The sequence below is a fragment of the Furipterus horrens genome, unplaced genomic scaffold (assembly GCF_987537825.1).
Source record: "Furipterus horrens unplaced genomic scaffold, mFurHor1.1.pri manual_scaffold_1, whole genome shotgun sequence".
Lineage (NCBI taxonomy): Eukaryota > Metazoa > Chordata > Mammalia > Chiroptera > Furipteridae > Furipterus > Furipterus horrens.
Genome location: NW_028327171.1, coordinates 189,958,938 through 189,972,054, shown reverse-complemented (window position 1 = coordinate 189,972,054; position 13,117 = coordinate 189,958,938). Strand labels below are relative to the sequence as shown.

The 13,117-nt window shown below is 39.5% G+C and overlaps 1 protein-coding gene across 6 annotated transcripts in view; it reads right to left on the bottom strand.

Moving 5' to 3' along the window:
• SPATS2L (spermatogenesis associated serine rich 2 like) overlaps positions 1–13,117 on the bottom strand; it is a 150,699-nt gene that overhangs the window by 60,374 nt on the left and 77,208 nt on the right. For all 6 annotated transcript variants that reach the window (XM_090282291.1, XM_090282325.1, XM_090282318.1 and 3 more), the window contains one exon: positions 12,912–12,972. In XM_090282291.1, the coding sequence (XP_090138417.1) occupies positions 12,912–12,950 (39 nt within the window). In that variant the 5' untranslated portion in view covers positions 12,951–12,972. The remainder of the gene's footprint in view (positions 1–12,911; positions 12,973–13,117) is intronic.

Below are 13,117 nucleotides of genomic sequence, written 5' to 3'. Positions count from 1 at the left end.
ACAGGGACCATATCTTCATATGCACAGGGCCTGGAACAATGGGTGGCATTCAGTAGATTGTTAAATAAGTGAATGAACAACTGAATGAACAAGAGGAAGTAGGATGTCTAAAATGATGGTCACTGAAATAGTCTGGTTTTAATTACCCATTTTTTTTTTTCAGTGCACCTGGATTCAGCATAAAGTATTACAGTGTTAAAAAGCACTCAAGTCCACAATGCATGGGGTGCCTCCTAGGTCCCCAGGCCCTGCCTGTGGCTGGTCCTAGCCTCGAGGAGCTTGTAGTCTTGGAGGTGAGCTTAATCTTATCCCCTGCAATAAGGACAGCAATCAGACCACCAGTAGCCTCCTTTCCGCACCAGTGAGAAACTGGAGTTATTCATGGGTTTGCCATTCCTGCAGCTTTGAGAGGAATTTTATAATCAGCTTTGGTCACATTTCTCAAAGGCTGAGCCATTCAGAGATGCCTTAGAAACAGCTCATCGGTGTATGTTTTGCTTCATTTGCTGGGTCACCAATATTATCTTCTCACTAATGAAGGCAGTTCTCCCGTGCATCTTCTTGGGGAAGAAAATACTCTTTGTAGACCAGTACCTTTGCATCATGGATAATACTATAATTTAATTGCCTTTCTTAGCATCTACTTTCTGCCAGTAAAAAAATATGCATGAGTTGTTGTGATGTTCTATTTGGCTGACTTTTGGAGAATTAACACCAGGGATACAAGTCAAAATTAACATTCTTTTTTTTGGCTGGAAACCAGGATTAGAAAGAATAATGAAGATTTGAAGGTGGGGGGAAAAAATGCAGTTTTCATAGAATCATGGGAAGTTTAAAGTAGGACTTAGAGACAGTGTAGTTGTGGCTTCTCAAACTTCAAAGTACATTCAAATCACCAGGGGACTGATTAGAATGCAGATTCTGATTCAGAAGCTTGGGGTGCAACCCAATATTCTGCATCTCTAATGAGATCCTAGGTGATGTAGATGCTGTTTGTCCAAGGATGTGGTAGACAGAATAATGACTCCCCACAGACTTCCATGCCCTCATCTACCAGAACATGAGAGTTTGTTAGATAACACGGCAAATTAAGGTTGCAGATAGAATTGAGGGGGTTGTCAGTCAGCTGACCATGATACAGGAAATTATCCTGGATTATCACAGTGGGCCTAATATAATCACAAGGGTCCTTGTAAGTGGAAGGAGGAAGGAGAGTGTCAGAGTGATGCAAGGTGAGAAAGACTTGACCAGCAATAGCTGGGTTTGAAGATAACAGGGGGCCATGAGCCAAGGAATGCTTCTAGAAGCTGGAAAAAGCAAGAGAAATTCACCCCTAGGGCCTCCAGAAAGGAATGTTGCATTGCTGATACCTTGATTTTAGCCCAGTAAGACCCATTCGGACTTCTGAACTCCAGAACTGTAAGATTATACATTTGTGTTGTTTGAAGCCACTGTGTTTGTGGTGATTTGTTACAGCAAATCCCATTTGCTACAGCAATGGGAAACTGAACACTACGGCCCACGCTTTGTGGAACAAAAGCCTGCTTTCTTCCACCTAATATGAAGATGTCTTTCTCTTTCCCACCAACTGTCCTCTTTTTAAAAAAACATACCTTCCAGAGGGCAGCTCTCTCTCCCCCCCACACACACGTTTTGGAGGAATTCTGTTCATTCATGCCAGATTTTCTGAGGGAAGATGAGATAATGCTGACAGTCTTTGACCCCAAGGAGCTGACAGAACAGTAGGAAAATAAGGCAAAGTCGTAAATAACAACTAACTCAAAAGTCATTTTGACAAGAAAAATCCCCTCTGAGTCTCACCTGTTCTCCATTCTTCCTTTCGGTACAGGCTCCCTTTGCCTTTCCCCTGGGCTCTGGAAAAAGCCGTCTAATGGGATTCCCTGGCCTGGTTTCTCCTCTTTCCAATCCAGTTTAAACAATCACTGCACAATTAATCTCCCCATCATACCTAAGCATGTTCACTGAATGGAGGGAAGGGGCCTGCAATGAGAAAGGATTCAAAGAGAGGAAAGACAGGAGATAAATTATGAAACAAAGTGCCAGAGGAAGCACCCCCTAAAAAAAGGCATCAACATCTGCATGAGAAAGCCAGCTTTGGAAAGGAGAGGGGATGGCTCTCTCTCATTCTCCAAATTCTGAGAAAGGAGAAAAGGAGAAAAAGAGGAAAAGAAAGAGTGAAGGAAGATACAATAAAAATTTGAGATTGCGAAGAGGAACATTTAAGGAAACTATGTATTTCCTCTGTGTGTCTTAGATTTTGCTTAGGGCTGAAAAAGTGGAGAAAGGTTGGGAGCTGCTTTTTGGGAATGTGACAGGAAATGGCCTAGATGAATGAAAGGATAGTGCTGGATAGCAGGGTTGTCGTGGAGCCAGTGGCATGACCTTCCCTAGAGATTCTCAACAAGCCAGAAGCAGGAACAAGGAAAAGGAATGATCCAAGGTCACAACACATCAGAAACACAGTGGTAGATCCTAGGTCTCAGGGATATGGGGGCTGAGAATCATCAAGGCAGCCGATCAAGGCATCTGTGGTCTGTGCAGGGGAGTGATGGGCTGGGAGACTAGGGAGAGGCTAAGGGATGGGAGATTCTGTGGAGCCCAAAGAGCAGATGTTAAAGAGAGAGAGAGGATGAAAGAGGTAGATGATAAGAAAGCTGGAGACTGGTTGGGCACCTCTCTGTCTTCATGTGGTCTCAGGTTTTCTCCATGTGGACTCTTTCTCATGGGCTAGTCTGGGCTTCCTAAGAACATGGTGGCCTTAGAGCAGATTGTTTACACTGCAGCCCCGAGCTCCAGCACAACTGTCCCAACCAGTGGGAAAAAGCTGAATCATCTATCTTCATAAGTCACATAGGGTCACCTCCTTCCTACTAGCCTGGTCAGTCAGTTCCAAAAGCCTACACGGTTTAAAGGGAAGAGACACAGACCCCACTCTTAATGAGGCAGATATTGATGTGGTCACTGAAGAATATAATCTGCCTCAAACAGTTAAGAACAACAACCACCTACATTTCTTTCCATCAATTCTGGGTCTATATTTTGTCAATTCAGCAAACTTTTGAGAAAGAAATAACAGTTGTTATAATACTAGGTGAAAATTGATAGCTTAAACAAGTCATACAACTTCTTTAATGCCTACAAACTTCACTTGTTGTAGAGCAAGAGAAAACATACTTAAATGAACTTTCTTCCTATCTAAAAAAAATCACAAAATTAAAGTCTGATAACCAAAGTAGCTTAAATCTTGTAATTTAGTCCATGATAATTTTTTCATATCAAAATTCTTACCCTTAATCAGACATTTGTAGGACACACACACACACACACACACACACACACACCTCAAAAGATTGCTATTAAGAGAGGTTGCCCCTCTAAGCTCTATTGAGACAAGCCATGGGCTTCACACGCGTTTATTTCACCCATTTAGTTAGCACGTATTCAGTGTATACCTGCATGCTTTCTGTAACTGTGCTTGATTCTTCCTCCTATTTTCCCAGAGCTACTAGGTAGACATGCACATATTTTAGGGCAGGGTGAGCTCCTGAGGCCATTGAAAGTCTGTTTACAGCCAGCCTGTTACACCCACACAATTTAGGACTTAGGTAAATACTTTCTCTGAGGAAATCCATATTTGAATTTATTAGTGAAGACAAAAAAGGCAAAGTTATTTTTCCAAGACATTTATTTTTGGTATTTTAACCAAAATAGAAAAGGAAGATAGTTTTAATATATTTTGTGCTTCTAACTTAAAAGACTATTCAGTAAAAACCTTTCCTCCTTTCCTTTGGAATTTAAGGTCTCTATGTGGATGGGGAGAAAGGTAATTATTGACATCCACTCTCCCCCTGGATTTTTTCCCTCTTTCATTTACAGAACTTTTCAGATGAAGAGTACCATGAAAGTGTAAGTCACTAATACCCTTTAATCAATACAAGAATAAAGGAGTTAATTACTCTTTAGTCAATAACAGAAAATAAAGGAGTTAAGTTAATCTCTAAATTATATCAACCTTGGATATTTCTTCGATGTGGCATGAAGGAAGGAAACTATTTGAAAACCATGGAAACTAGGAATACACTCTGTCTTTGGGGGAAGTGTATTTGTTCACCCACGTACCATTTTTTATTTTAACAGAATTTACCAATTAAAAAGAAAAAGACATGCTATTTTAAACACCAGTAAAAATTATCATCTGACTGGCCAGAGCTTATTTCCCCAATGATTTTATGAGTTTGTTCATTTGCTTTTCCTCTGAGGGCCGTAAAAAAAGTTAAAAGTAGTTGGTACATTCAGCCCTATTCAAACAGCTAAAATTGCAGCTTGAGCCAATTAAAAAAAATATGAACAAATGTCCATCAACAGATGAGTGAATAAAGAAAATTTGGTATAAACACACAATGGAATATTATTCAGCCTTAAGAAAAAAAGAAAATCCTGCCACATGTGACAACATGGATGAACCTTGAGAACACCAAGACACTGTGCTAAGTGAAATAAGCCAGACACAGGACAAATGCTGCCTGATTCCACTTAAACGAGGCATCTAAAATAGTCATATTCATATAAGCAGAGAGTAAAGATGGTGGTTGCCAGGGGGGGAGAAAGTGATTAATGGTGAGTTGCTGTTAAACTGGCATAAAGTTACAGCTGTACAAGATGACTTAAGTTTTAGAGATCTGCTTTACAATATTGTGCTTATAATTAATACTGTCTTGCAGGCTTAAAGAGAGTAAATCTCATATTAATGTTCTTATAATAATTAAAGACAAATGTTAACTGTAAGTTATATAAATGATCCCAACCATCTTTTCAATACATTTTTACTGATAATTATCTTCAGGGAGTGAGAAGCAGAGTTCTGAAGGGCCCGCAGACAGGGCAGTAACAGAAATCCTGAACCAGTGAACAGTAAAAGGACCTCAGGGAGGGTTTACTCAAATTCCTCTATTTTACAAGAAACTGAGTACAGAACGGTCATGTACTACATTCAAACTGAGGCAGCTACTTGCTATCAGGACTAAGGCTTCCCCCGGCACAGCCCCTCCCCGTCTGTGATCCTGAAGGCACCCATGAGATGAGAAGAACCACGGATTCTTTCAGCCTCAGAGTTGGAACAGGTTTTGGAGTTCCCCTGTGTGAATTCCTTCCTTTGGCAGATAAGGTAACGGAAGCCTGGAGAAGTTACACAGTGTACCAAAGGACACACCATTTTTCAGTAGAATCAACTTGTCCTTTTGCTTCCTTGAATATGGTTAGAAATAAAATATACTTTTAAAAGAAAATGAGACTACTAAATCATCGCTTGCCCTGAAAGTTGAGAAGACTCCCTATACTAGTGGCAGTATGACTCAACATACTAAGGAAAGGGAAATGAATTCTAGAGTTTGTCTTAATTTACTGATGACTTTGGAACAGTGGTTCTCAAATTTTCCATTAATTCTTGTCAATGAACATATATAAATCATATGCTTTTCTCTTATATGTCTGAATTCCCAAAGAGGTGTTTCAGTTGCCTTTCATGCCATTTTGTTATACTCTCAAACATTGTGGTGGCTAAGGAAATCTCCCACTATGGGAAGAACAGCGGACTGACAGGCCAGCTGTCACCCCTGTGGGTCCCCCAGTGCCTTTGTGCCCAGGGCACACTCCCCCCAGGATGTTCTTAGGATCACACTGCAATTTGAGGCTGCCTAGCTAATTTTCTTTTCTTCTCTCTCTTCTTTCAAAGATGTAAGACCTGCATGGAGGCCTGTAGAGTCTCCCTACCTGCTCATGCTTCCTTCCACTCGGTTTTTTTGTTATAAGCCCTCCCCTTGTCCCCTCCCCTGCCCCCAATCTTGGCTTCAGGTGGACACAAATATGCTTTTTCTCATTACTCCTGTTTTTTCCCTACTGACATTCTAAGGCTTGTCTCAAACCAGGAAGGCATGCTCCACTTCCTCTTGCCATCTTCCTAATACCTGAGAATCATCACTATACAATCTTGGCTCAATCACTTAATTGAATATTGATTAACAAGTATCTGGGGGCATACTATCATAAGAGCTATTAAAAATACAAATAAATTAAAACATCCATTTGTGCTTATAAGGACCTTGTAATCAAGTAGTGGAGAAAATCACTAACAGAGAAAAAGTGGTTTTAATAATAAGACAAACAGTATACTTTTAAATGCTGAATCAGTCAGCTGAGCTATTTATCTACCTGCCTAATCTATCTAGACAGGTTTTTAATGCTCAAGATCAGAAGAGAAGAAACCATTGCAGTCTTGTTGTTTTTCAAACAGGCAAAAATTGTATAAGTTAAATGAAGGATCACTGTGAGAAATAACTAGAATATTGGTGAAATACTTATAAGTCGTAAGGGGTTGCCAACAGAGGTAACTCTTTTCCTGCTACCAAAGGTTTTAATTTTGATGTGCTCTTGTATTCTTAATTTTTTAATTATATTTTCCATTACCATTTATCTCCTTTATACCTTCCTCCTCACCCTCTGCAATCACTGCACTGTCGTCCAAATCCATGAGCCCTTCATCCTTTTTGCTTGATCCCTCCGCCCCCTAACCTACCTCCCAGATCTGTGAGCCTGCTCTTTATCTATGAGTCTGTCTCTATTTTGCATTAGTTCAGTTTGTTCATTCAATTCCACATATGAGTGAAATCACATGGTATTTGTCTTTCTCTGACTGGCTTATTTCACTCAGCGTAATGCTCTCTAGGTCCATCCATGCTGTTGCAAAGGGGAAAAGTTTCTTCTTTTTTATGGCTGAGTAGTATTCCACTGTGTATATCTCTTGTATTCTTTAACATGAATCATCTATCTTTTGGGTACCTCTCAGCCACAGTGCCAAAAGGGCCACAATGAAAGGCTGGGAGGAGAGGGGACAGGAGAAGCACAACAAAAACACTGTGACTTCTAATAGCCTAGCTTCACAAAAGTATCGTGATGCTAACCCTGCAGTAGTAAATTTCTTCTTATCCCCTGAAACTGATGCTGACATTTCCATTTATTCATTCAGTTCCTTTGGATTCCTTGTCAAAATCTCTTCTAGTTGCCAAGCAATAATAACAGCAAGTTCTGTACATAAACATCAGGCAGTAACTACTGTCAAATGTCTCTCCTTTCTTTGAAAGGGAAATTTAATGACCCTTTCCTCTGAGAAAATGATGACAAGAACCTGTCTGTAGTGAAACCTGAAAGCTGTGTGTGTGGCTTTGCGCTCTTGCTGCTTGAACTTAAGGATTGGGCTAAGTTGACTTAGATACCCCTAAAAACTTATGAAATTAAGATGTGCCACCAAAGCTTGCATGGTTTGGCCTTTTAAAAACAATTACATATTGGGACTTGTCCCAAGTCCCATGGAATGTGTTCTCTACTAACTGGAGTTAATATTTTAAAGTTGCATGATGACAGGTTTCTTCTGTACTTTCTCTGATCCTGCTAAAATCGCTAATCAAATGCTTGGGTTTTTCTGGCCACACTTCACCCCACATAAAGACTTGAACTATATTTCGGCGCTTTGTAAAATACTAGATCAAGGCAGTTACAGAAAAAGAAGGAAATGGGACATAGGTTCATCTGTTGTGGGCAGACTCCGGACACAGTCTCTATATCAGTCAGCGGCACAAATGTTGAGAGACCCCTCTCTGTTCCCACTGTAGACAAGGGGCTCTTTTTTTCTATTCCTCCCCATTATTTCAATGACTCTATATAATTATTGTTTACAACCAATTTGCCTTTATAACGCTAACAGCTCTAAAAGCTATTCACAGGAAGTGGTGCAGCTCAGCAAGGATATTCCAGACTGAGCTAGTCCTCACTTCCATAGTCCCATATTTTCTAGTCTCACTGATTTGTCTTGAGTCTCAGCAGTAGCTATTGAAGTTTGAAAAAGTCAAGTCCAGTTTCATGTCCTTTTTCTTATTTGGGTTTTTTATTTTGTTTTCTTTCAAATTTCAGACCTATGTGAATTTATATTCTGAGTTCCAAACAAAAATGTTAACTGGAGCTCCTTTCCCACTTTTTAAATTGTAAAATAAACAGGTGAGCTCCTGTATATTGTTTATAGTTTACACAATTGAGAGTTCATAAAGCAGCACCACATTTATTGCTGTATTGGATAACTTTGTTAAGTAGGCTTTATTATCACATCCGATCTACAGAGTAGGAAACTGAGGCCCATACAAGTTAAGGGACTTGTTCCAGACTGCTCAACTAGTAATTGAGGAGCTAGTAATCCTGCTTCTGTCTCCAAACTCCATGTTTTTTCCACGACTTTACCTCCCTGGAGCTTACTTCCCAAACATACTGGGTTGTCAGAAATATTAATCCCATTTATCCCACAAGGACCCTCTTTGCCTTCCATCATCAAATCTTATTGCTGAATTGTATTCTACTTAAACTGATTCATAATAATGCATGAAAATACCTAAAATTTTTCTTTTTATCTATGCTAGTCCTAATAAACCTTTCTTATTCAGTTGAGAACTATCATCTAAAATTTTGTAAGTCATTTTGGCTTGGTACCCCTAGTGTTTCATATGAGAAATACTGAAATAGTCACTACTGTGTCCTATCCTTAGCTCCTCTATAATTTTCTAATGTTGACTTTATTTAAAAACATATCATTTAGAAAAGAGCTGTAAAAGTGAGTATGCCTTAAATATAAGATTCCCTCATTAGCTTAAAGATTTTGTTCTGGTATCTCTTCTTAACAAAATGAGAATAGGGATTCCCTCTTCCCTCCCTTACTACCTTCCTCTCTCTCACCCTCCCTCCCTCTTTTCCTCCCCTCCTCGATCCCCCTCTCCTTCCTTCCTTTCTTTTTTATTATTATTTTTTGTCATAGTGGGATATGACTAGTTACTCACTAAAAGACATCACTTGTAATTGTGAAACCTATCTGCCACCACCTGTATTTGATAAGCAGCTCATAAACATGCTGCTTGTTGGCAGAATCACCTAAGTAACCATAGCTTCTGTTTCTAGAAGCAATTTAAAACTTGCTTTATTTATTAGCAAAGAGAGAAGTAAAATGAGATGACATTTCCATTAACCGATATTTCAGTTTTCAAGAAGGTTTGAGATTTTGCAAAATATCCTGAATGGGAAATGTAGTCTCTAAAGAACTTAACTTTCCAAGCAGGCATGTGCATTCATCCGTTATCCATTCATTTATCTGATTCTAATTGGGGGTTACCTAGGTGAAAGGCCCAGATCCTGTCCCCAAGGGGCACACAATCTTACCTGAGGAGACAGACAGCTGACAATCACAAAGCAAGTAGCCATGGCTGCATGTAGAATGCAGAAAACCCCACTGAAGCAAAACAGACAATAGAAGAAGTACAATAATTCAGCAGGGGCCGAAGGAAGGAGAAAGGAGATATCTGAGAGGTTCATAAAAAGGTGAGGGCTGGGTCTGTGAGGAGGACATCCTAGAGAGAGAAAACTGCCTTTGCGTAGTCCTGGGGGTAGAAACATCCAAGGTCAGGATGGCTGCTGCGGGGTGTGTGTGCAGAAGGGGCGAAAGATGAAGGTGCAAAAGGAGATGGTGGTCAGATCACACTGGAGATGGATCATACACGTCACACTAAGGAGACTGTACTTCGACTCCAACAATAGTGCCAATTTAAATCTTTACAGTTACAATCCAATAATATAAGGATATTTTAAAATAAAGCAGTCACAGAGTGTCAGTTGTAAATTTCAGTTGCCTTAGATATTAAACCTGAAGTTATTAGTTCCTCCTTTGAATTAAAAGCTGCCTGAGGACAGAAATTATTTCCTCATCAAAGCACCTACTCCTTTTCAATTCCCCCAACAGTGGACCCACTAGCGGTAACTGATGAGCTCATTTCATGGCAAGGCTTTTATTGAGTATTTAATTTCCCGTAGTGCTTGACTAGATATTGTATAAGAACATTACATAGATCTGTTCTCAGATATCTAAACGCTTATAATTTATAATTTAAGACATAACAGTTGTTATTATTCTTAATTTTCAGAACTAAAATGTCATTGCTCTGTGTGACAGATTGAGAAACAAACTAATCATAAAAAGGCCATAAAAGCTAATAACTAAAGGAAACAAATGTACTGAAATAAATCAATGGGAAACTATAAATGATCAAAATTTTCAGTTGCTTATTATGATTTATTTATTGAGTTGAGAAATCTATTAACCTTTCGACATAGGAAGATGGAATTTACTAATTGAGTCAGAGGCACTCTACTTTCATTGTCATGTGGACTGATAATATTTACAACTTAAATATCACCCTTTCAAAATAATGCCAACCTTTTGATAAGTTACTGAAGTGGGATAGCGAAAACACCATTTGCTGTTAATCTTCATATGCATATGTGACATTGACCATGGCAGGCAGATAATGTGGTACCTAAAGCCAGTGTATGGAATGTTTACTCTGACCTTTGTGGCATGTGCTGACACACTAGCCATCTTCCTCCTGCTGGCTTGATGCCACCTGTTTGGAACAAGGCACTCTATCTTTTACTGCTGTAACTACCATATTGGTCTGTACAATAGTTAAAATTTGCAGGGAATCAATTTCTAAGACTCTGGTGGGTTAAAGTGCTTTTCCTCCCCACAGCCCAACTTTAGAAGCTGTGCAATCCCTCCATCAACAGACATTTGGAAAGAGGCCAATGTCTGGTCAGCAGTGTGGTGCGGGGCCCAGTTTCTCAAACTGGGGAAAACATTATCTCCCCTGAGAATATGACTCTGAGGCAGGGAGAAGATGAAGCCATGATATAGAAAGGCCGTATCTTTCTGCTATTGTGTGCTCAGCGGTCAATAAGTAAAAACAGTCTTGCATTAAAATAATATATGGAACATACTATGGAATATAATGGATAAAAAATGTGCATCAATTTTTAAGGTAGCACATAAAATTCCAGTTTTGAATAAAGCCCTTCGTGGCTCTGTCCCAGGTTCTAAACCTTTCGGGGCACAGACCCCCTTTGGCGTTCTGGTGAAGTCTATGAGCTCCTTCTAAGAATAATGTCTTAAAACTCATGAAATAAAATATATCTGATCACAAAGGAAACCACTCCTACTGAAATAAAGTTAAAATATTAATGATAAAACAAATTTATGCTATGGTAATACATGTACTTCTCTATCAACATCAAATTACACAGTGAAGTGCAGGCTCTATAACTACAGCAGTTTTGAAGTAGTGATGAACAAACAATATTCAGGAGATCTGCTACCAATATAATTCGACATGAGGACATTCCCAGTCTGGAAAGTCACAGGTACTCCTGCTACTGCTGTGGGTATTTTGTCCTTTGCCTACATTCATGACTGAAGGAAATGCTAAATTTCTCGTAGGTGTTAGTGAAAATGAAAATGTATTTTTTTCCATCCAAGTTCATGGAACCCTGCATTCTACCCATGGATCCATTAGAGGTCCAGGAACACAGGTGAAGTGCCGATATTTTACCAACACTGGCTCCTGCCTCACTCTGATCTCACCTCATATCACCATCCCTTCTGCCTCCTGCACTGTGGCCACACCGACCACGTACTCTTCAAAAACATTCAGCTTAGTCCACCGAGGCAATCTGCTTTTACTTTTCCATCCGGAATGCTCTACCCTTGGATCTTTGCATGGTGTTTCTTTCTGGCTGTCTTTATCTCAGCTCAAATATCACCTTCTCCAAGAGGGTTGCCCTGACCAGCTCTATCTAAACAGGCCGCCTCCCCTTGCTATCATTTCCTCATGGTAGTTATCACTATCAGAAATGACTGTGTTCATCAGAATGCTCTTGTTTCTTCTCTGTTTCCGTCCCCAAAAAGCAAGCTCCAGCGGAGCGGGGACCTCATCTACATGTTTAGGGCCATATCCTTAGCATCTAGAACTGTGTTTGGCACAAAGTAGGGGTCTGATACATGTTTGCTAAATGGAAAAAAAAAAAAAAAAAGAAAAAAGAGTAAGAACTCCACAAATGCTACTTCTCTTGTTCTTCATTTTGTGTTTTAGGTGCTATGGGGACACAAAGGAATGAAAGACAAATTCCTGCCCTTTGCTAGTTAACAGACTAGTGGAGGTAGGAAGAGGCCACATGGAAAATGGACAGAGTTCCAGTCCAGGCTGTCTCTCTCCGTTTTATTCAGGTGCAAATCTCTTCTAGGGCCCCAGTACTACGGTTCCAGATGAAAGGGTTGAACAAATTTACCTCCACGGTCTCATATGATCTATGGTTTATGATCATTTAGAGCTAACAGTGCAAGGTAGCATGTATGGCAAGTGAGGGATTGTGACCCTAAGTGGAGGACAGTTCACAGAGGAAGACAAGACTTGGAAGGACTCTGAAGTGTAATCAACTTCCAGCAAATGAGAAGGAGGGATTTTCAGAGTCATGAACTCTCAGTGGTAAAAGAAACTTTAAAGGTTACACAGCATGACCCCTAGGTGAGGCTTTGGATATCTCTATATGAGGTATCTCCGAAGACATAACATAATACTCTAGTGCTCAGATGCAACCAGCATGATGGCAGAGTATGGACTGTAGAACAGCACTACCTGGGTTCTAATCTCAGCTCTGTCACTTACTACTTATGTGAATTTAGACATATCACTTCTCTGTGCCTCATTTCCTCTTTTGTAAAATAAGAATGACAACAGTTTTAACTTTATGGGGTTTTGGTCAAGCTTAAATGAGAAAATGAATTAATATGCTTAATATACATTCAGTAAATACTACTTACGATTTTGCTGAGTGGTTTCCTACTGTGTCAATCTTACTATTTATCCCCCCCAAAACCATTTTCCCCTTCATCCATTGAAATTTAAATTTTACCAGCTAGAGACTACATTATCCAATTTGGAGTTTCTGCAAACCTACATACAACTTTATCTTACCTTCTCCTTGACATTCATATGAGTATTGAGCTCAGCCATCTTGTTTCTAGTGGAATAAGCCCTATAAAGAAGGGAAAAAAGATTAAGTTTAAAGTTTTAAAATTGATTTCCTAATGTGTTATTTTTACACTGTCTTCCAACACAATAAACAATTTCATTCAGACATAATCATAAATACCATTTTAGAATGTAAAAATACTTTCAAG